At 34.4% G+C, this 24,055-nt stretch overlaps 1 protein-coding gene, 1 long non-coding RNA gene and 9 other non-coding genes across 11 annotated transcripts; all 11 read right to left on the bottom strand.

Moving 5' to 3' along the window:
* Nucleotides 1–479: 479 nt before the first annotated feature.
* On the bottom strand, nt 480–549 carry LOC135613289 (small nucleolar RNA Z267). The gene has a single exon (XR_010487272.1). It is a non-coding gene; the product is annotated as a small nucleolar RNA Z267 (small nucleolar RNA).
* Nucleotides 550–877: 328 nt separating this feature from the next.
* LOC135613269 (small nucleolar RNA snoR122) lies at nt 878–954 on the bottom strand. The gene has a single exon (XR_010487256.1). It is a non-coding gene; the product is annotated as a small nucleolar RNA snoR122 (small nucleolar RNA).
* A 115-nt stretch (nt 955–1,069) lies between these two features.
* LOC135613292 (small nucleolar RNA R44/J54/Z268 family) lies at nt 1,070–1,155 on the bottom strand. The gene has a single exon (XR_010487274.1). It is a non-coding gene; the product is annotated as a small nucleolar RNA R44/J54/Z268 family (small nucleolar RNA).
* Nucleotides 1,156–1,699: 544 nt separating this feature from the next.
* Nucleotides 1,700–1,849, bottom strand: LOC135613309 (small nucleolar RNA snoR2/U65). The gene has a single exon (XR_010487290.1). It is a non-coding gene; the product is annotated as a small nucleolar RNA snoR2/U65 (small nucleolar RNA).
* A 380-nt stretch (nt 1,850–2,229) lies between these two features.
* On the bottom strand, nt 2,230–2,315 carry LOC135613290 (small nucleolar RNA R44/J54/Z268 family). Its single transcript, XR_010487273.1, has one exon. It is a non-coding gene; the product is annotated as a small nucleolar RNA R44/J54/Z268 family (small nucleolar RNA).
* Nucleotides 2,316–3,138: 823 nt separating this feature from the next.
* LOC135613288 (small nucleolar RNA Z112) lies at nt 3,139–3,357 on the bottom strand. The gene has a single exon (XR_010487271.1). It is a non-coding gene; the product is annotated as a small nucleolar RNA Z112 (small nucleolar RNA).
* Nucleotides 3,358–3,636: 279 nt separating this feature from the next.
* On the bottom strand, nt 3,637–3,727 carry LOC135613299 (small nucleolar RNA snoR77Y). The gene has a single exon (XR_010487281.1). It is a non-coding gene; the product is annotated as a small nucleolar RNA snoR77Y (small nucleolar RNA).
* Nucleotides 3,728–4,228: 501 nt separating this feature from the next.
* LOC135613308 (small nucleolar RNA snoR31) lies at nt 4,229–4,322 on the bottom strand. Its single transcript, XR_010487289.1, has one exon. It is a non-coding gene; the product is annotated as a small nucleolar RNA snoR31 (small nucleolar RNA).
* A 588-nt stretch (nt 4,323–4,910) lies between these two features.
* Nucleotides 4,911–5,014, bottom strand: LOC135613296 (small nucleolar RNA Z107/R87). The gene has a single exon (XR_010487278.1). It is a non-coding gene; the product is annotated as a small nucleolar RNA Z107/R87 (small nucleolar RNA).
* A 1,733-nt stretch (nt 5,015–6,747) lies between these two features.
* LOC135611827 (heavy metal-associated isoprenylated plant protein 35-like) lies at nt 6,748–8,317 on the bottom strand. Its single transcript, XM_065107470.1, has 3 exons — nt 8,163–8,317; nt 7,967–8,042; nt 6,748–7,861 (listed from the first exon to the last, which is right to left on the bottom strand). The coding sequence occupies exons 1-3, from the start codon at nt 8,202–8,204 to the stop codon at nt 7,062–7,064; spliced, it is 918 nt and encodes a 305-aa protein (XP_064963542.1). The 5' UTR covers nt 8,205–8,317; the 3' UTR covers nt 6,748–7,061.
* Nucleotides 8,318–14,986: 6,669 nt separating this feature from the next.
* On the bottom strand, nt 14,987–16,903 carry LOC103985593 (uncharacterized). The gene is made up of 3 exons (XR_010486673.1): nt 16,778–16,903; nt 15,411–15,492; nt 14,987–15,304 (listed from the first exon to the last, which is right to left on the bottom strand). It is a non-coding gene; the product is annotated as an uncharacterized LOC103985593 (long non-coding RNA).
* Between the last annotated feature and the right edge of the window lie 7,152 nt (nt 16,904–24,055).

Below are 24,055 nucleotides of genomic sequence, written 5' to 3'. Positions count from 1 at the left end.
GCATCTTACCAGAAAGACTTCTGAATACACCAGCTTTGAAATAAGTCCAAGTGCTTGATCCCAAATCTGGATGACATTGTGTTTGGCATTTGGCACTCAACCAAGATCTGAGCTAAATTTTATAATCAGCATTAAAAATTCATGTCATAATAACAAATATGAACATTTCACACATTCAAGAAACCATCCTACTAAGGTAAGCGGCCCTATGAAATCCTTCCACAAAAAATATAGAAAAGGAAAAATAATAAAATACACTTAAATGATAAAACAAGGATTGCAAAACCATTGCATGACTGCAAGACACAAATTTGGTCTAGAATAATGGCAGAAGAATTAGGCATTGAAACTAAAAACTTGAGGAACCCTGCCTCATGATCAAAAGTTCGTTTGCAGATACAACACCAACTAATTTACTCATATTACAAAGACAAACATTTAAAATTCAAATAACCTATAAAAATAAGTGAAACCAGATGATTGTGCCTCAGATAAAGTCCTTATCATTGTAGTCACTCGTAGTATATTTAAAACCATCATAGGCACTAATCATTCACAGGAAAATGCAAGATACAAGTCTTGCATGAACCAATCAGGTGCTTGTATTAGATAACAAAAATAAGGGTTTAAAAAGTCGATTAGATCCTAAAATCAAAAGTTTCACAGAACATTAAAATGAACATCGCATATATAAGGTAGTGGAATCTTGAAAGATGACAGGGTGTTTTACAAAAATAATACTTCATTGTCACAGTGTTTTACAAAAACAATTTTTGCATAGTTAAGACAATGCATGAACCAAGTTATCATTCAAATGATCAATGCAAACAAACAAACCAACAAAAAAGGAAGTAATGAACTAGAGATGCAATATGACTGCCTCAGCGGTAGTGACAACTAATATATCATCACAACATCTCTGATAATACGTGCATTTTTTGTGCATCACGGGCAGAACTTATATGATACAATTACAATTGCATATCGAATAGATGCACCCAAAAAACATCATGCTGTAGAAGAAAAATAGTCAAAATATATATAATAGACTAAGGGGAGAAAACAATCTTGTGCATCAGATAGATTCCCATAGACCAAGTCATCATTCTCTGTAAAGAGTGCCGAGTCCCTGTCTATCTTGTCATCACTTGCAGGATACGGTTTCTTCATCCCAGACATATCAATGAACTCAAAAACCAATAATAGAAAGAATTAAGAGTTCTTATGATCTGATAAGAAATTATTGGAGTTTACACAGAGTGATCATTTGACAAAGTTCTAAAGGGTTTTTAATGTCAATAAAAATTTAACATTACACAGAGTGATCATAATGACAAAGTTCTAAAGAGTTTACACACAATAAGAGTTGAACCAACATTTGATAGAACTAACAATGACCTGGTAAGCCCAATTCCTGAATATCAGCAAATCAAATGTAAACATGCAGGATAATTTCTACAAATGGTGATCCACTAATTCCTAATAACTTTTAGCTCTTTAAAACTTTAGGTTTGCTACAAGACCAGTAGCTTATAAGACAATGGGATATGACAAAAACACGAACAATAAGAGTTGCATGGCATAGCAGGCTATCAAATATAACAACAATAACAAGTTGCATAACAGATAAAACAAATGGCATTTCCTGACTATAAAAAAAACAGCATTCTAAAATAACAAATGACGGAAAACTTTCACTATCTGTGATCACAAAAATCAGCTTCATGGGTGGACAGTGATTGTCCACAGATACCTATCAACATGCGACATGCCAAATCAGGACTTAATTTGGGTCCGATCATAGCACCACCAGTCAATGCATATGCTACTGTTGACATGGCTTCAGACCACAAAGTTAAACAAAAACACCTTAGAAAAGAAAGGATATTCAAAACCAATGAAAGCAGATTAAGTTTCGTCAGGTTAAAAGAGCCCTCAGTGACCCATTTAAAATCACACACAGCCGAACTCCAAGTCCATTGAACTTCAAATTCACCTTTGAACACGCCCACGGAAACTCAAACCTATGGTAGGATTTGAGGGAGGCATGGTCAAAAGGAGAAAAAAGGTCAAAATCACCTCTGATAATACGTGCACTTTTTGTGCATCACAGGCAGAACTTATATGATACAATTACAATTGCCTATCGAATAGATGCACCAAAAAAGCATCATGCTGTAGAAGAAAAACAGTCACAAAATCCAGAATAGACAGGGGAGAAAACTGTCTCATGCATCAGAGAGATTCCCATAGACCAAGTCATCATTCTCTGTAAAGAGTTAGATGTCCCTGTCTATCTTGTCGTCACTTGCAGGATACAGTTTCTTCATCCCAGAAGTATCGATGAACTCAAACCAATAATAGAAAGAATTAAGAGTTCTTATGATCTGATAAGAAATTATTGGAGTTTAAACAGAGTGATCATTTGACAAAGTTCTAAAGGGTATTAATGTCAATAAAAATTGAACATTTCAACCCTTATAGTCAAATGACAGTAAACTAAAATATCAGTTACAGAGACATGCAATAAGAGTTGAACCAACATTTGATAGAACTAACAATGACCAGGTAAGCCTTCATAAAAATGTTTTTTTATCTCTGTAAAGCTTTTACCACTGTAAAGCTTTAGGTTTATCTCTGAACCTTAAAAACCTTTAGGTTTTATCTCTGTAAAGCTTTAGGTTTATCTCTGTAAAGCCTTCATAAAAAACCTTTACTGTTTTTTTATCTCTGAACTAACAATGACCAGGTAAGCCATCGTCATGCAAATGGTAATCCACTAATTCCTAATTACTTTTATCTCTGTAAAGCTTTAGGTTTGCTACAAGACCAGTAGCTTATAAGATAATGGGATATGACAAAAACATGAACAATAAGAGTTGCATGGCATAGCAGACTATCAAATATAACAACAATAACGAGTTGCATAACAGATAAAACAAATGGCATTGCCTAGACCATGTAGAAAACAGCATTCTAAAATAACAAATGACAGAAAACATTCACTATCTGTGATCACAGAAATCAACTCCATGGATGGACAGTGATCTTGTCCACAGATTCCTATCAACATGCAAAATGCCAAAGAAAGGATATACAAAACCAATGAAAGTGGAGTAACTTTCAACAGGTTAAAAGAGCCCTCAGTGACCGATTTAAAATCACACACACAGCTGAACTCCAAGTCCATTGAACTTCAAATTCCCCTTTGAACAACACCCCGGAAACTCAAACCTATAGTAGGATTTGAGGGAGGCATGGTCAAGAAGAGAAAAAGCCAAGGACTGGACAGGGCAACTGCATTATAAGTGTCATACGGCACTTCCTATCAAGAGGCCATTTCATCTTCATCGGGATCCATAAACTCTTCAGAATTGATACCTACTAAATAATTAAAAACTTTCTCCAATTCACAATTTAAAGCATGACAAATAAAACCTCAATTAAAATAACATGAATAAAATTTCTACATATTAGACTGCCAAAATATTTCACAGCGACAAGCTACAACCACCAAAAACATAAACATTGCTTTGTGTATGCAATTCTTTATTCTTTGTGAGAAAACCAAAAGAAAAAATAATACTCCATGTACAAAGAAGGATAAAGACTTCATAATACAATGCTGGATAATAGTATCAGCCTCAGATAGCCAGATCAATTGACATCATACAATAGGTTTATCAGTCGGTAATTCCAACTTTTATAAGCATATCATCATAAGCCGACACATACAACTTTTCTAAACATCCTACTACAGACGACTAAAGAAGACCACCATGCAAATTTTTAGAGCAAGGCACATCAGAAATTGTTATACGAGGTTTTTGATTAAAAAATGACAATTGCAAAGGATCATAATATCTCTACAAAAATGTGGACATCAAACAGATGCTGAATAAATATCTGCTTTATGCACGTGAATACAAACAGCCTCATTTCCGAATATATTATTAACAATATTGATTCAAGAAGCGTATAGTGCAAAACGTAGATATATAATCAATTAAAAGTGTTTCGAAAGGCCATGACCATCATCAGATTGAACATGTTTTTCTCATCCACAACCCAAGGAAATCTTGGGCAGTGTAGGAAGGTGTCCTAAGATTACACTTCAAACTTTCATCATCTGACGCATTGCTCAAATACATACACAGATCAAAATTGTGATAAAAAACAAACTTCTCCAATGAAATCAAAGTGAATCAAAGTGACAAAAGCAAGTGATTCAGATTCAGAAGTAAAAGAACTGTTACATCAGTGGAATCTTTGATCCTCAGATCAAGTGTTGGATATAGATCTTTTTACTTCATCACTATCTTTTAGGTTGCAAATGATTCGAACATTTAGCTGAAAGAAAAAAAGTGTAAAAAGACGTACCATTTTTCTCATCAAAATAATTATAATTTATCAAACAGATTAAATAGATCTTAAAAAATAAAGAAAACATGAAAGGCTCAGTGATGGCGATTTTAAATAATGGTTCGACTCTAACAGCGAGCGTCCTCAAAGTCGCATTTCAGAAGAGGGAGCTCTGTTATCTTCATGAGAGAAAGCTAAGTAACGAAACGCGTCAAAGCCGACCAAAATCCCTCAATCAATGAGAGGGAGATCTACAATCCGGTTTATCAAACAACAACAACAACATGAAACCGTAAAGAGCTGCGAGTTTTACCGCCGTATCAAATCTCCGAGAAATAGTGATGTATAACCCAAAATCGGCTAAAATATAGATTTTGAAAAATCTTTTTTGACGAAAAAGGAAACTACTCACAAGAAATCAGACACCCTCTGCCTCGGGCACCAAAGAGGAATAATTACATAGACGTAAGAACACAAAAAGCCGCATCAAATAGATGAAAATATAGATTTTTGAGAAATCACGAATGAAAACAAAAAGGATTGTGGGAGCTTGTTCAGTTCAGTGGGGCAGTCGACATACAAATCCCTCCAGAAAGCGAGACCTGCGATCCGGTCTGTTGAGCTTGAATTTTCCAGAGTCGTCACAGCAACCTCCACTTTGATGGAGAGACAAGCAAAATCTCTAAATCTTATACAGAGCTTCCGCGAGAAGAAACCAAAAGACGCTGGCGAAACCAAACAAGATCACAGGAAACCCGAGGACAACGTTCGTCTCTCATGAATCCATTGTTTATATAGACCAAGAATAAGGGTTTTCCTCGCGGAGGTGGCGGCGGCGTTTGGAGATCTGGAGTCGAGTGTCAAGATATAGGGTTTACTGTGTTTAGGGTTCGATCCGGCCCGGTTTAATTGTTCGACCGGCCCTCGGTGTTAAGTCAGGATTCGGCGTGTGTATTACGTTATCTAAGAAGAAGTAAGATTCTTCCGATCAGATGAACCGGTTAATTTGAACTGTAAAATCTTAAACCGAGGTCGAAGCAGCCGAACCAGTAAACCGGGTTACTTTGTTTCGGTTCGGTCTTCAAATAGATATGTATCATGACGGCTCGTATTTATAGAAACCTTCATGTAAAAGCATGTGTAGATTTGAAGCTTTCGACTCCTCCAACTTGAATGAGCAAATTACGACACTTGAGAGTCAACAATGTAAACCAAAGACGGCCATCGTTGTTTGAATATTTTAGAAGCTTGAGTATATTCGGTGGTTTCACTACAAGATTGACCCCTATGCAAATGACATCGAACCCAAATCCGAGGAGGCCCAAAAGTGAGGTTTGAGCTCCATCCCAAGGAATGGATGATGAAGGCAGAGAAGGATTAGATAGACTAAAAAATGATGATAAGAGCGGAGTAAATACATTGATGGATGAGACCATAATAGTTTCTTACATCCTTATACTGAAAAAAGACTTGAATAACGAAATTAAGAAAATTTAAGTCTTTTTAAGATTCAAAATAAAAAAAATAGAAGATAAGAATAATTATTGAAGAAGCTTTATTGAAGTAACTTTAACTTGAATATTAAATACATATTAAGAAAAAAAAATTTATTTCTTTAACAGAATAAAGAATTTCCTCGATAGAGTAAAGAGATTTTCTAGAAAAATCTTATCTTCTCCCGCGAGATAATGCTCATGTCACCGATCTTGGATCGATGCATTGCTAAATACGACCCCAGTTAAGCAATTTCTTCTCATACCATGATACGTGTTTGGTGATAGAAGGTAATTATTTTGGTCGTATCAGTTGTCATTAACCTCTTCTTCGTGTTTGGTGAAAGGGAAAGATTATGGACTCGTCGTTTTCTTGGAGACTACCAACTATGTCTTGGTGGAGAAGATGAGTCATAATTCCCTTGTACTCCGAACTAATCCAAACCTGGAAGCTTCCTCCTCCTCTCTCACCATTGGTAAGATTTGATGCTTGTTTATGCGGCCAGGATGATCTGCACAGGAAGGGCTTGCAAACTGCAGTGCAGCACTTCAGCTCTGTGATTCCAGCAGCACCATGGGAAAGACAGCAGAAACTCTTGGGCCCAATTCCAGATGTGGTCCCTGCATTATTCCACCAACCTCTCTGCTTCTCCGTCATTCATGGTGAACTTGACATGGCAGCCAGTACCCTTCACTCCCAGCATTACCACTTCCCTCTCCCCGAGCTAGTCAAACTGAAGCAACAGATAAGCTCAGCTTAGTCTGACAGAATTAGGTCATGCTCCCCTGTCAAGCCTCAGACATGCTCCGAACAGAGCAGTAATCTTTCAGAGGATAATCTCTGCAGACAAACAAGCAATCATTACAGCCAAAGAGCCTTCACACCATGTCAGAGAAAAAGGAAATCGAGGAAAACGTATCACCAAAGAAGAAAATGAGGAGGGACTCGTTCGAGATCCTGCAGCAGGATTTCCTAACACTTGGTTTTCCTCCGATCACAAGGGGACACTAATAGCTACAAACACAACCACCGAGGAAGGAAACTGCTAACTGCAACATCTCCTTCACAAGAGAGCAGCACACTACTCACACTGGCAGCAGGAGATGACACAACCAACCAAGTAGTCTGACATATCTACACATGGATTAGTCTACCACCACCTATGACCTCACTGGACTCCGAGGAAAGGATACTATGGAGCATGCTCACATAAGATTACAGGAATTGGAGTTCTCGTCACTGAACATGTTGGGCTGCATCAGCACCGGTGAGCTCGGGTCGGATGGACCATGGTAGAACTCTGGCGGAGGAGGGTACGGCATGTAAACAAAGCCGTCTGAAGCCGGCGGCTTTGGCGAAACATAGTAGGCTTGGGTAACGCTCGGTTCCGCCATGTTGTAGCTCATGACGTACGGCGGCGGCGGCGGCGGTGGGTGTGTCGGGTATGAGTACATGTGTTGTGGTGGCAGTGAACTGATGCTGCCGGCATTCGGATTCTTCCCAGCCTCTTCCGAGATCTCTTTCTGAGCCTTCTTGCCTTTCTTCTTGGTGCAGCCATTGTCGCCATTCGCTTCGCCGCCGGCGGTGGCGGCGGGCTTCTTAGGCTGCTGGGTGGAGGCGTCAGCCTTCTTTGTACCAGAACTCTGAGGCTCTTTCGTGGCGCTCTCTGACGGCTCTGCTGTGGTTTTGGTTTTGACTTGAGTTTTCTCAGCATCTGAAAGTTTTGCGACAGTGGTGTCGGTGGCGGAAGAAGCGGCAGGGTTGGGCTTGGAGGGGATTGGCTTCTTCTCGGACTTGCGTGACGGTTCTTCGGGTTTAGAGGATTCTCCGCTCTCCTTATTGCTGGTATTGACATTGCTGGGGTTCTGGTTGCTGGGTTTCTTCTCCGGCCATAGCTCGGCGTGTTTCCCGGACTTCTCTAGCTTCCTAATGAGCGTTTCAGCGTCCACAATAGACTTAACGGTGACTTTGTGCTGCCCCGCATCGATATCCGTGTCATATACACCTGCAACGAAGAAGAAGAAGAAGAAGAAGAAACAGGATGATTAGCCCAACAGAGTGAAGCTAAATGGCAAAAGAAAGCAGAAGAGCAAAATATTTTGGAAGTTACCTCGAATGCTTTTGAGGATTCTATAAACCTTCTTCTTGCATCCTTCACAATGGATGGATACTCTCAACACCCAGGTCTGAAGCCATCAAATATTTCATTCGAGCACCAAAAGTGTGCAGGCAAAACAGCATGGTTAATTTTCATTCCAAAAGCTTTTAGAAGGAGAATTATGGAGGGATGGACGGTAGATTAGTACCTTGCATGTGAGGGATTCTGAAGGTTCTTCTCCGGTAGCCATGGCAGAAGCTTAAAAGTGGAGGATGGATGGGTGGATGCAAGGAGTGGAAAGGAAGGTGAGAGGGAAAGGAGCGACCTTTAGAGGTGAAAGATATAGTGGGGGTGCCAAAGGTTCCTGAGGGACATGATGACAGCCAGTGAGAGAAAAAGGAAAAGAGAGAGAGAGAGAGAGAGATCTGGTTACTGGAAAAGGGTGAGGTGGGTCTCTTTTGGTAGATTGTGACGGGGAAGCAGAGATTATAAATAATGCGAATAATAGGATTGACATTTATGATCATCTATCTCAAAGAAGAGGTGAGACAAGTTGTGATGGTCCAGACCAGTTTGGATGTTGATGAAAAATCCAGCATTAATATTTGTAATATGAATATTTTTATCCGAATATATAAATATGGGATAGATGCTATGTAACAATTTCGAAATAAGGTTGCAAACTGAGAATACTTACAAATTTGAGATTTTCTTTTTGATAAATCATCATTATTCAATATATATGTTTATCAAATATATTAACTAATTTAATTGATAAAATATTTTATAAATCGTCGTAACCTCAAATCTTATTTTCATCACTTAATTTTGTAAAATAAAAATAAAATATATATATATATATGTTCAAAAATGTATAAATTTTAGATGTATTTTTCTTTATATATATATATATATATATATATATATATATATATATATATATATATATATAGTCTTTTTTATTTTGAGAAAAAAAGATAAAAGTATTGGTATATTTGAAAATAAAAGGATCGAAGATGTTGAAGGTGATATTGATCCTAATATCTATGCAATATATCATTGGTGAGTGCGTGCTTTTAATGAAAATATGTAATATAACCCAACCAAAGAGATAAAAAAAATGATATATTGATGTTGAAATGCTTTGGTTTCATATAATGAAGATGATGAGTTAAAAGTTAATGATATTTCTATGGGGTTAGGTATATAATAGATATTTAATATTCGAGATACTTCAATTTTAATTTATCAAAAAGACCATACGTAGGGGTAAGTTGTCTCCAATTGCAACTTCTTATGATTTAGAATCTCGAATAAGTAAAATGTCCAAATAATTGAATAAGTGAATTGCTTTTCAATCAATTGTAGTCATATATGGACAATAAACATAAGAGCAACAAAGTTTTATTCTAACAAAGTTATATATATATATATATATATATATATATATATATATATATATATATATATATATATATATATATATATTGTACATTCGACATAAATCTAATATTAAAACATCATTCTTGATCGAGTATTTGAGATCATCAACTCTTCAAGTCTATTTCGTGTTAATGCTTTCTACTTGTGAAATAGGTACATGACAATTCTATTTATTCTAACAAAAGAAACAAAATGTACATTCCATAAAAATCTGATATTAAAGGATCATTCTTGATAGAGTGTTTGAGATCATCAACTCTTCGAATCTACTTCGAGTTAGTGTTTTCCACTTATGAAATCAACACTTGTGTATTTAGATTCATTTCTTTTATTGTTCGATAGTCCATAAATAACATTGAATTTGTTTGTCTACTTAGCGAACTAGTCCATAAAAAGCTGAGTTTCAACTTAAAATCTAGCTTAAGATGGACAAGCTTATTGAAAATAGTATTTATTTTTATCCACATTTAATTAAATATAATAGTATTCATTTATCAAAGGAGATCAATAATAGTATTCATTTATGAAGCTTACACCCTTGTAGATTTGTTATTTTTAAAATTATTTACGAGCGGATAAGGAAAAGATAAAATGACTAAATTACTTATTGAGAACGTTAAAAGTTTGTATGGAGCCTAAATATTCTTTCTGATATGATATAAAGAGAAATAACTTTTGTATATGAACAAATACTAGTATATCATAACACACAACGGAATTAAATGGAACCACAATCAAATAAAACACCAAGATATACATAAAAAACCCCTTCAAAAGATAAAAATCACGGGACAAACTAGAGATAATCCAATAATAAATATATAAATCTCAATCTCTTGCCTAAAACCATAGCAATAATAAATATATAAGGATCACGTCACTGTACACAATATCTAAATCCTCCCTAATTCTTCAGAAGTAATCACAGTAAGAATCTATTGTAGATCTGATCTAACTTGAGATGAAAGCACTGCTTGAGAACAGTCTATCTATGTTGTCCTTGTCTTTTTCCTTTTCTGCTTTATTCTCCTCTTTTCTTTGGAATCTGTGGGTGCCAAAAATTGTCTTATTGTTGTCTTTTTTTTTTGCCTCTTTTTATAGCTACCACACCCCTCTAATATAAATTAGGGTTAAGTTAAGAGAGGGTGAGCAATGGACTGATAAAGTCTACCTTGGGCTGAATATGGATTGTCAGCCCAACACTTTCGAAAGTTAAAATTTTCTAATAAAAATTATTATAAAATCATTTACCCATATATGTTCAATTATCTAATTTTCTTGTAAAAATTATTATGAAATCATTTGCTCACATCTATTCGGTTATCTAGTTTCCTCCATTTTTATGCATATCTGATTTATAGAGAGGGTTAAAACTCATTTAACCTTTTTTTTTTCTCTTGTCATTTCGCAAGAGATCTTTAGGATTTGATATAATTAAATATAAATTTTATCTTAACTACATACATGAATTGTAAAATGGGGCTATACTAAAAGAAGAAAGTCACGTAAATAATAACTTTTCTAAATCCATTGTGTCCATCATTACTCCATATGGTTGAAGGTTTTAACCCTACTAATAGAAACCCTACGTTAAGATTTCTCAAGTTCTCATGACTTTAGAGCCAATGCCATTATTAATTTATTTATGATGGTTCATTTACTAATGACTCCTTTATTGTAAGTATCGACTTTTGTTTCGAGAACTATAGATATTATCATCTTCGTTGGATAAAAAACTCAACCTGCCTCCAACCCCTTATATGCTACACAAAGATAAGATAGGCTATACAAGGAAGCAAAAATATTATATGCACTTGAGATGATTTAAATACTTAACTACAACAAACTAATACTTTGGTTCCTATGTAATATTTACAATGATATTTATACTAATTGATAGTCTAACCTTGAAGCTCATACTCTTGTAAATATTACAAAAACTTTTTGTATCCCTCCATACTCAAAGAATAATAATGTAAGGATATTTTTACATTATTCTATTATTCAATTACATAAATAGATACTTTTTGTATGCTATTATTCAATTACATAAATAGATACTTTTATCAAATGAAGGATAGCCACAATAGTAGCTCACAATTCACAAAAGAAAGATAATATTCTTCCATCAACTATATCAATTTATATATAAATCATAGTACTAATATTCAAGTACATCCAATTTCATATACAAAAGCAAACAAAGAACTATTATTCTTTTGTAGGTTTTGAGTATCATAATATCAAAAAATATATACTTCCTAGTCAACGCATGAATGGAGTGAATAATAATAATTAGATACATAGATTTAAATAAAAAATCATATAATAAAAGAAGTTTTTAAAATTTACATATATTATCTTTTCGAGAAGCACTTTCATCCACAAGTATTTACAATTGAACTCACATTTCTTTCATATCTTGAGTATTTTTTCAAGCTTTTCTTTGATGTCAAATTTTTTCATCTTTCTCCTTCTCAAGTTATGTGGTCGTAAATCTTAGACGATGAGATTTGGATACTGCAAAATTTGAATGAGATGGTCTTATGCCATAACATCACATATATCCTGATTTCTCTAATCCTAATATTTGAGAAATAATATCTTCACTTAATGGAATATCAATTGCTATGAGTTCAAGATGTGTCCTAAGATTCTTCATTTGTTTCTATAATAAATACAAACATATTATCAATAAAAAATCAAAAATAATAATAAGAACCATAAAAGTAATGGAATGATTGAGTGATACATACAATTACTCTTGCTTCATCCTCATCTATTGGCATTTTATCATTTTTCTTTCATGATTAATGATAAAAATATCATCTTTAAAAAACTTCTTCCCTATCTTGGCTTTGTAACAAAACATAAAAATATAATATTATTAATAAATATAAAAATATATCAAATATTTATAAAAAAATTCCTTACCTTTTCATCAATCAATCTAGTATAACTTTTCTTCCCTAAAGTATGTGATATTTTTTGTTTTGATCTTTTAACCTTATTTTTCTTACTAAGGCTCTAAAAAAATATTTTAAATACCATAAAATTAATATAAAAATCACAATATGAAAAATCGATATTTGCATACACAAAATGATGCTGAAATATTTGTCTTTATTAATTCTATCAAGAATATTTTTTAAATGATAGGATATAGACTTCGAGTTATCCTAATAAATGAATTTTAAGTCAATTTTTCGATTCTTCCATTTTGAATTAATTGATATGTGTCATCTCTACATTTAATTTACCTAATAAAGCTCCTTCAAGACCTACATGTTATTGATTTGTATCTAATTAAACTATGATACTTTTCCTAGGCGGTAAACTCTCCATGTTAACTAAGCCAATGCATCCTCTTGTTCTTTTTTCCCTATACAATTTATCACAATGAAAAGATATTAATAGAATCAGACACTTGTTATAATATCAGTTAATAGATCTATAATTAGTACTGTAAGTATAAAATCTATAATATGCTATAAGTTATATAAAAAATTTTCATGATTAAAACTAAATAGCATTAAGATCATATTCATATCTTTTGATGTCATCTAAAAAAAATCTCTATCTGATCTGTAAATGCACTATCCTTCGAATCTGAATATCACAATAAGGATAATTAGATGCTCCTTCTCCTTTCTTCTTATTCTTTCACATGATCATTATTATTGCATCCTATATAATACACATAAGTTATTAAGAGAGTTTCTCCTATCAAAAACATCTCCTAAGAAATTCTACTATAATATGGACTTTTTTCTTCTATTATATATCTTATCCAATTATAAAGTGTCACATAATATAACAATTTATATCTAATTGAACTACGATACATTCGTTAAGTGATAAATTTCATACATAAGCTAAGTGAGTGTTTTCATTTTTTCTTTATATATATATATATATATATATATAAATATAAAATTTATCATAACAAAAAAGCAGAATCAAACACTCATTTGAATATAATATAATAGTATAGTCATTTCAAAATCAACCCCTTAGGAATGTCTTTCCTCAAATACTCGAATTTATGTGTATTCTCTAATATATTCTTTATTTGAGCTTGAACATGAGATTGTAATCTTGTCTTCAACAAATGTAACCGCACATACTTAGTCTTCTCCATTAATGATGCTAAATATATGAAGTCAATAATTGAATTGAATTGAATTGATAAACACCAATAGTATTTGTGAAAAACCGTGTGACAAAGATTATGAACTAATAAATTATAAAGAAATGATACATAACAATATAAAAAACTAAATAGCATTCACCATCTAATATGATAATTACCAAAATTAATGCTTGGGACTGTAATGCATGAAAACATAGAAAACAGATAATTACAAATTAAGCACAAGCCAATGTATGTCATAAATTCACATATTATGTTCAACATCACTATTATTATCTTCAACAGAATTAGTTATATGATTCTTCTATATCATGTCAAGCACTAATATTGCATCTCTTATTAAACTAAAATCATCTTGAGTGTCTGTGATGGTGGCATCCAATATTGAGTCCACAAGGATATTACATTGCTCAATCTCATCTAATTCCTAGGTCAATCAAATTCCTTAGCTTTCTCTTGATAGGTACCCATCAATTTCCCTCTAATACATCTTAAATATAAAACACTTGTTAAACTTAGGAGATTAGTACAAATGAATCATCACTAAAGTGTTTTTTCAGTGTGTATTAATTTTTTAAAAATTACTAGTTCCATGTTCAACATCAACCCAATAACATTTGAAGAGAGCCACTTTGAATTGATAATAATAGTTCAATTCTACTATCTAGTGTAGATTTTTTATCTCTTATGCTTAAATAGCTTGAAATCTTTATGATGTTGACAATACCGCTACTTTGAGTTAATTTATACTTTTCATGGTCTCTTGTTTGGAACCGAATACTAATGAAAAATGAAGCATTAAAATTCTCTTCCCACATTATTAGGGCCTCGAGTAAGCCATCTCATTTCGTTAGTCATTTGTTCATCACTATTGTGCAACCCAATAGGTTAAGAATAATTAATTAAAATGTGCAAACATGAACAATTTTTATTTAGCTATTGGATAAAAATACTTAAACGAGACCTAGTCCAAGTCCACTGATTCATCATGTCATTCGATATTTTGATTGAATCTTCCATATATCATCATATCCCCCAACACATTGCCTAATCCTTCGATATGTCGACTGCATTACAAAATCTAATCTTCGAGCATGATATTAAATCCTTCCAACATGATACTTGAATCTCTAGCTCAAAGTCTAATCTTTGACATATCGATCAATATTATAACTCGACGTCTAACTTATATAGTTATAATCTTTTGACACAAACTTTTGATTCTCTATATTTGATCCTTCGATAGTTCGAGTCTTGGTCAAAGTACATTCTGCATCTCTTATCTCAACAATATATTAGTTTATCAAATATATTAATTGATTTTATCTTTAAAATTTAAAATTTAATAAAATATCTAAAAATAAACAAAAGTAAATCTTTTTCACATTCTTTTTGACATGGTAACATGAATGGATTTTATCCATAAAATGAAAAGTTACAATGACTGTAATCTTATCATAATCTTCTTTTTTTTTATAGTATATATACGATTTTACATGAGAGTTATATATGAAATCAGCCCATGATCCCAATTCCTAATAGTAGGCTTTAAATGGAGTGGGATTACGCATTTGTGGAAGACTTCAAACACAGCAGAACAGATCAGTCTAAAGAGCGCCAATGAGCATGGAGAGATCTTTTTATCTTGGTAAGCAGTGATCCTTTGGCTTGCTTGCAGTTTCTGGTGTCCACAACCACCCCCGTCACTGTCACCTCTTTGTTGCGCAAGTCGAACGTGTAATCCAGCAGTCCTGCTACAAATGACTTCGGAAGTATGAAGAATAGGAAAACCTCACAATTTGCTGATAGAAAAAGAACATATATGAAGTATTTCCTCCATTTATTTGCTTGAATTCTTACAGTTCATCTTGGAGACAACCTTGGAGACCCTTTCCCTGCAGTGATTGCAGTCCGCACTGGCATTCATCACAACCATTTGGACCTACAATATATGGCAACTCTTTTCGAGTCAAGAAAACTACGTGGATGCAGCATATATTAGCTGAAGCTGGGGTGCCAAAGTGTCCAAATGCAGTGCTTCATCAAAGGACTGGGTTCGCCAGTGTTATTCAATTTAGCATGGATCGTATATCAAATGCATGGCAAGTTGTGTGACATCTACCACTTTGCTGATTGCGGCTTTTTGATTCTATCATTCCATTATCACAGACTACAAAGTACCGAAGATTGGTTTTATGTGAATATTCTGAAAAGGTAAACTGAATATTATTGTTGCTCAACAAGGTCAACAAATTTTCATCTTTTTTCCTCCTTTCCTCTAAGAAAGAGAAGCTAATAAACAAATAGTTTTGTTTTAACCAGGATGACAACCAGACAACTTGTGAATGAGGCTCTCAGGAAGCTACAGTTGTGCGGAAAGGAGCATCCTGAGAAACACACATAAAAACTGGATCAACCATATCTGTGGATGGATGCATGGAGAGAGACAAAAAACTTGAGACATGAACCAGAAACACATTTTTCCACACAGAAAATCAAGTAAAATAATGGTCTGATGTGATCTACCAAATGAAACATATGACCTACTAATCGTGTTTGAATCACTGAAAAGAAACATTGATTGCTATCTAACCAACCTATTCCGAACTTTCACTGTACACATAGTCACATACAGGCATGTTACCTGTAACATGAATTCTACTTTGACAAAAATGTGTCATTTTTTGCATTATTTCAAGTACATAAAATCATAAGGGAGTTTTGGATGGTTGGTTCTTTTGTTGCATGATGAGTTGGATCTACAAATACTCGGACAAATTTCACTATCTTTTGTTTACCTGCCCAGCCTAAACTTTGTTTGGAAATTTCAAAACAACATCAAAGATTGGTGTCATATCTACTGCTTGCTATTGATCATATTTTGTAATTCTAGATTCCTGACCAACGAATTCCTAATGAGCAGTGTTGTACTTTGGCAGGCCAGAGGTACTTAATTTGAAAGATTGATGCATCCAATAAAATCTGCAAGAGAAGTGTATATAAAATCTCACTTTAAACACACAGTAAAACAAGCACACTAAAGGCTTAGAAATGGGTCTCTGATTAATCCAGCACTTGATAAATGATTTGTATCCAGCCATAGAAAGTTGCTTATAATAAAGGCAAACGACTGCAGTCTGCTGGCTGAGACTGATGAAGATTATAACATGAGAAAGTATAATTTGTATATATCTATGAATTGAGAGAGAGAGAGAGAGTTTTCATACTGAGGGGAGGCTGAGATTCTCTGCAGACCTCAAAGTTGTTTGCTTGCTACCCTCCATGGAGGCAGTTTAATTATGCTTCTGTTCTTCCCATTGCCGGGGTGTATAATGACCTCTCCACAACCAAGTCTTTGCTCAGAACTCACGCAACCAATGACCCGACTTCGGATCTCTGTGTTACTTTTAGAAAAGTTGATAGGGTGTTGAGAGTTGCAGCCACCATCCCAGACATCATGATTTTGTTGACTTCTCTGCCCTCTAATTTCTTATTGGTTTTATTAGATCTGTCATATAGGAGGAATGACCCGACTTCTGATCATTTGTATTGGATTCTTAGTTTCAAAATCATTAGGATCGCACTCATAACTCTGCCGATGGTTCCATCACTCATAACTTTATGTCTGATAATGAACTACTTGAACCTACCTACCATGCTTGTAGAAGCAAGAGATCAATAGATTACAACACTCATTTGTCATCTGGTTTTAATATTTCAGTCATCTATGTTAGGATGCAACGATATACATTTATTTATGCAGCTCAGTCCATCTAAAGATATATTTTCTCCATACATACATGCATGGATGGCAAGCGTACATGGCAGACTCAGGTTGTTCTCAATTGGGCAATTGGTAGGCTGCACTTATTGCAGAAACAAATAGCCTTTAGAATATGTTCAAATCAAAGATAGGGAACGGTATATAATAAGAACTGATAGAACTTCTGCAAAGCATGTATTGCATAAGTAATGATGGAATAGATAGCTAAACCTACGTGTAAAATGGACTCGTTCTATCTCCAATGGTCAAAGAACCTGATCCTTCTATTAGGAACAATTCACTGAGGATGCTTGATTGACTAGGACAAATACAACTTAGTCTACAAAGATACTATATAGTACATGTAATATTTGAGGTTATTAACCATAACGTTGTCAGATAAGATTTTCCGAGAAAATCTCTTTACTCTGGTGAGGGAAATCCTCTATTCAGTTAAGGAAAATCTTCTCTCCTAACCTATATAAATAAGAGAGAGACAGCTTAATGTATTCAAGCTAAAGCTTCTTTAATAAAGCTTCTTCAATAAAGTTTCTTCAATAAAACTTCTTTAATAATTCTTCTTACCTTCTATCTTTCGGGGCATGTTAATGTATTCAAGCTAAAGCTTCTTCGATAATTCTTCTTATATTCTATTCTTTCCAACACCTTTTTCTTTCTATCATCGATTTTGAGAATACATCTTATGATAGATACAATATAGTTAATAACCTTCTTGGTTCAATACCCATAAGAGTAGACTAGAAAATTGAACTTATGGCATAGAGGTCAAGGACTCAACTAGAACTATGGATTCCAATTAACTCACCTTAGATGGAGCATAACCCCTTAATCAAGATACAAAGGGTTTCATCCTCCAAGTAGAAACAAAATAGAAAATAACCCTTGCCATGTTCACCACCAAGGGAGGGAAGAGAAATGTAACAACTAATAATAGCCCTAATTACCTCTACAAAGAGAGGTCTCCTAAAAGATTTGCTCATGGCTTATGCTATTCTTAATACAAGGATAACATGATCCTCTAACATCAATCTAATGCATTCAAAAGTAGATGATGAGATAAGCAAACCAAATGAAACAGGGATAGCCTACTAACGAGAGATATCTAGGAGCTTCACAAGAGGAATCGAATGAGTAGTGAATAAAGGCCTCACAAAAGGGGAGGCGACAACAATTACCCTTTTAAAAGATGAAACTATAAATCTAGAGCTTCTCACTCTAGAAAGGAGAAAAGAGAGTCAAACCATTACTTATCTATGTCAAAAATATTAATCACATATACAAACAAGAAAATGTTAATCACATAACTTTCTTGGAACAATTTTTTTTTTCTTTAAACATGTGAAAATTTACAAGATTGTTGGTTATATTCTGATTGTTTACATAATCATCCTTGCTTGAACAAGACATTTATGAGGTAGTATAAGATAATCATGATTGTGTCAAAGCTAGTATTATTTAGTTCTTGAGCCAAATATTTTTTTTCTTTTTGGTTTTCTGGTAGGTTTCAACTAGAAAGTAATCCGATATAAATTACAGTTTTTATATCCAATAGTTTTCATTCCATAAGAGCATGGAATTTCAAAATTATGAAAGAGACAACAAGAACAATTTCTTCTCTCTAAGTCTATTATCATTAACAAGATTTCTCCTTAGTTTTTGATAATTATAGGAAAATATCATGTTTTCCTATAAATGTTTCGATAATTCTTTACATACAAACCATGCATATAACATAATATGAAAAGAAGTCCTAGGTCAGCTCCTTATCTCCAACTTAAATTATTGCAATATTGAGGCTAATTATATATTATCCTTTTTTTATTAGACCTCCTTAGCATCCTGAACCCAAAACTTAAAAAATTTATATTGAAATTCTTATGGTTATGAAAGTGAAATATTTAGGTCCATTTACCCTAACGTCATCAGTTTTACCAACGAAAACACGAAAACATTAGGTAAAAAAATAATTTTAACATTTCAATTGATGATAACAAACGATATGGCGGGCGACGACGTCACTGAGGCCCCAAGTGGCTGTTGTGAATGAGGAGACTGGTGGCAAAAGACGAGGGTCACTCGACATCTACATTGATGTCAACACTAGAGCATATGTCAAGCGTCCCTTTCGTCGCTCTGTATCTATATCAGTGCCGATGCAATTGCTAAGCAGCGAAAGGGCTACTCATTGCGTCGACGTCGACACAATTGTCGAGCAATAAAAAAGCTACTTAACATCTACATTGGCGACCCTTTCATCGCTAGACAAATGTATCGACACCAACACAAATGCAAAGTGATGCAAAGCAACAAAAGAGTCCCTCATTACGTCGACATCGATGCAGTGAGTGACCCTTTCGTCGCTCTACATCTACGTTAACATTGACATAGTTGTCAAACGATGAAAGGGCCGCTCACTACATCAGCATCGAAATAGTTACCGAGTGACGAGAGAGCCACTCGGTGTTGACACAGATGCAAAGCGACATCATTCTGCATTTGTGTCAACGTCGAGTGGCCCTTTCATCACTCGTCAACTACATCGATGCCGACATAGTGAACGACCCTTTCGTCGCTCGATGATTACGCCGATATCAACACAAATATAGAGTGATGAAAGGATCGCTCCGCAACTACATCGATATGGACACAAATACAAAACGACCATTATCTTTCGCCATTGCTCTCCTCATCTACAACAACCACCCGCAATCCTTAATGGCGCCACCATCTGCTACTACTGATGTCATCCATCACCACTAACTAAAACATTAAAATTACTTTTTTACCTATTGGTTTTATGTTTCCATCAATAAAACCAATTGCATAAGACTAAATAAACCTAAATATTTCATTTGAATAACTATAAAAATTTTAATATAAATTTTTTAAATCTAAGAATCAAGATGCTAAAAAAATCCAACTACAGAAAATAATCTATAATTAGCCCACAATCTCATGATCCAAATTTTAGTTAAAACTTGACATCAAGAAGAAAGGATTTCATTAAAGCACTTGGCCAAGAAAAAAATACGATGAGAACTCTTTGCACATCACAGCAGTATCCTTAAGTCAGTGGAAAATCATCGTTACAAACCACATCCTTCAAGAGGATCCATTAAGTAGAAGAGACTAATGGAAGACCAAGTTCTCACAAGGCTTGAATTTGACCTTTCAAACCCTTCTCTTGCTGGAATCTCAAGACACTACTTGCATAGAACTGAGAGGTAGGGCCCTTGCCATCACATGGTTTGGTTGAATGACTTCTATTTAGCATTCCAGCTTGTTTACTGCTTTGTAATGGAAATCATGTTGAGTCAGATTACATGTTGTGGGAGAATGAATCACAGCTTCAGATATGAGCATTTGTACCAATCACAAAGGGAAATAATTTCTACCAAAGTAGCTGCCTTACCTCTGTTGGAATTAAACTTGTTCAAGTATCATAAAAAAGGTTCATTGCATCAAGTGGGAGAATCATTACAACAAGAAGAAAAAAATGGATTAAAAGTCTATAGAAGGATAAGTCAAATTGGTTATTGGTTCTTGAAAGGGTTTCTTGAAAGAGAATGATTCATCTTGAATACAATTAATATAATGTATCTTTGGGGACTATATAAACCCCATATGTTGGGTCATAAGCACAATAGAGTTTCTGAAATTGTAAAAGAGTTTTTCTTGAGAGAAATATAGAAGATTGAAAGCTTGTCCTACTCTTCCTCTATCTGATATCTCTATCCCCTCTTCCTATCAAGTTCAACATTTGGTATCAGAGCATAGGTTAAGCTATGACTTCTTCCTCAAGTGCCATCCAACTCCAGATCCCCAGATTGACAAAAGAAAATTATGACATATGGTGCATCCAAATGAAGGTTCTTCTAGGCTCCCAAGATGTATGGGAGTTTGTAGAAGATGGATTTGCTGAACCAAGTCCAGCAGAAGAAGGAGCAATGAATGCAGAAGGAAGAAAACAACTCAAAGAAAGAAGGAAGAAGGAGAAAAAGGCTTTGTTCACAATCTACCAAGGCCTTGATGATACAATGTTCGAGATCATCGCTCCAGCAAATACTTCAAAGGAGGCTTGGGAAATGCTTCAAAAAGCATTCGGTGGTGTTGATAAGGTAAAGAAACTTCGTCTACAAGTTTTACGAGCCGAGTTTGAGAAATTACAACAAGGTACTTCTGAAACTATTTCTTATTACTTCTCAAAAATCATTTCTATTGTTCATCAAATGAGACGAAATGGTGAACAAGTAAATGATCAGAGAGTAATAGAAAAAATATTGAGATCTCTAGATCCGAAATTTGATTTTATTGCTGTTGCGATTGAAGAATCTAAAGATTTGGAAAAAATGTCTTTAGAAGAACTTATGGGTTCCCTTCAAGTTCATGAACAAAGGATTACAAAAAGAGGAGAAGACAAAACTATGGAGCAAGCATTACAAACGAAGCTTACTCTTGAAAATAAAAGAGAATCAAATTCTCAAAGAGGAAGAGGACGAGGACAAAGAGGAAGAGGAGGCAGAAATTAGACCAATCAAGAATCTCCAAATAGTGAAGATGTTGGAGAAAATTATAGCCAAAGAGGCCGAGGTTATGGTCGAGGACGTGGCCGAGGCCGTGGACGTGGCAGAAACTCTAAAAGGTCTGAAATACAATGCTATGTTTGCAAAAGGTATGGACATTACTCTTATGAATGTTATTATAATCCTAACAATCAAGGTGATAAGGCAAATTTTGTTGAGGAAGAAAAAAAGGAAAATCAAGTTTTGCTAATGAGTTATGAAAATTTGAAAAATGATCAGTCTATGACATGGTATCTAGATACAGGAGCTTCAAATCACATGTGTGGCATCAAAGAGTTATTTTCAGAAATGGATACAAGTTATTCCAGGAACATTACATTTGGCGATTTGTCTCAAAGACCAGTAAGAGGCAAAGGTAAAATTCTCCTTGAACTTAATAATGGCAAGGAAGTATGCATTTCAGATGTTTATTATGTTCCTGATATGAAAAATAATATTTTAAGCTTGGGACAATTACTTGAAAAAGGTTATGAAATTGAGATGAAAGATATGACTCTCTCAATTCGTGACAAGAATAAAACATTGATATCACATGTGAAAATGGCAAGGAATAGAATGTTTCCTCTACATTTGAGTATTTTTTATCAATCAAATTGTTTTAAAGCTGATATTGAGGATATTTCTACACTTTGGCATCTTAGATATGCTCATTTAAACTTTGAGGCTTTGAAACTTCTAGAAAAGTATAATATGGTGACAGGAATGCCAAAAATTGATCGCCCAGCAAAACTATGTGAAGTATGTGTCATGGGTAAACAAGAAAGAAAGCCTTTCAAAGTGAGAAGGACAAAAAGAGCATGGAATCGACTTGATCTGGTACACTCGGATGTTTGTGGCCCTATCAATCCAGTAACACTTGGAGGAAGCAGGTATTTTCTTACATTTACTGATGATCATAGTGGCAAAACTTGGGTTTACATGTTAAAAGAAAAGAAAGAAGTTTTAAGTAAATTCAAAGAATTTAAGGATTTGGTTGAAAGACAAAGTTGTTGTAAGATTAAATGTTTAAGAACAGATAGAGGTGGTGAATATATATCAAATGAATTTGAAAGTTTTTGTAGAAATAATGGAATTCTACATCAATTCACCATGCCATACACACCTCAACAAAATGGTGTCTCGGAAAGAAAAAATAGGACTATCCTTAATATGGTCCGATGCATGTTAAAGGAAAGAAAAATTCCGAAAGAATTTTGGGGTGATGCTGTTGCTTGTGCAGTTTATTTGCTTAACAGGTTTCCGACAAAGCGAATTGGTAATGTTACACCAGAAGAAGCATGGAGCTTACAGAAACCAAGAGTTGATCATTTGAGGATTTTTGGAAGTGTTGCATTTGCCAAGATACCAGAAGAGAAGAGAACCAAATTGGAGGATAAAAGTCAAAAATGCATTTTGCTAGGTTATCCAGAAAATTTCAGTGGTTACAAACTCTACAATCCTATCACAAATAAAGTTGTGATGTCAAGAGATGTTGAGTTTGATGAACAACAGATTTGGAACTGGAAAAGTGATGAGCAGCATAAGAAAGCTGTAGTTTCAGAAGAAGATGATATAATAAAAGCAAGCACCGAAGTGGCTATGCCGGAATCATCACCTATATCAGCTAGGTTACATGATTCAAGAAGTCCAATTATAAGAAGGACAAGACCCATTCAGGATCTATATGATGTGACTCGAAGGATCGATACTAACAATGATGAACTTTCTTTATTTTGTCTTTTTGCAGGATATGATCCATTAACCTTCGAAGAAGCTTATAGAGATGAAAAATGGCGACAAGCTATGAATGAAGAGATTCATGTCATTAACAAAAATAATACATGGGAGCTTACTACACTTCCAGAAGACCACCAAGCTATCGGTGTTAAGTGGATCTTCAAAACAAAAAGAAATGCAAAAGGAGAGGTGGAAAAATACAAGGCCAGATTGGTTGCAAAGGGATATAAACAACAATATGGGATTGATTATGAAGAAGTATTTACGCCAATTGCTCGATTGGAGATAGTAAGATTACTTATCTCTCTAGCAGCTCAAATGAAATGGAAGATTTTACAAATGGATGTCAAATCAATATTTCTTAATGGAGTTCTTGAAGAAGAGGTATATATTCAACAACTTCGAAGGAAACTTGGCATGTT

Source organism: Musa acuminata, chromosome BXJ2-5, assembly GCF_036884655.1.
Source record: "Musa acuminata AAA Group cultivar baxijiao chromosome BXJ2-5, Cavendish_Baxijiao_AAA, whole genome shotgun sequence".
Taxonomy (NCBI): domain Eukaryota; kingdom Viridiplantae; phylum Streptophyta; class Magnoliopsida; order Zingiberales; family Musaceae; genus Musa; species Musa acuminata.
Note: the sequence above shows the minus strand (reverse complement) of the source record. Positions and strands in the feature narration are given on the sequence as shown.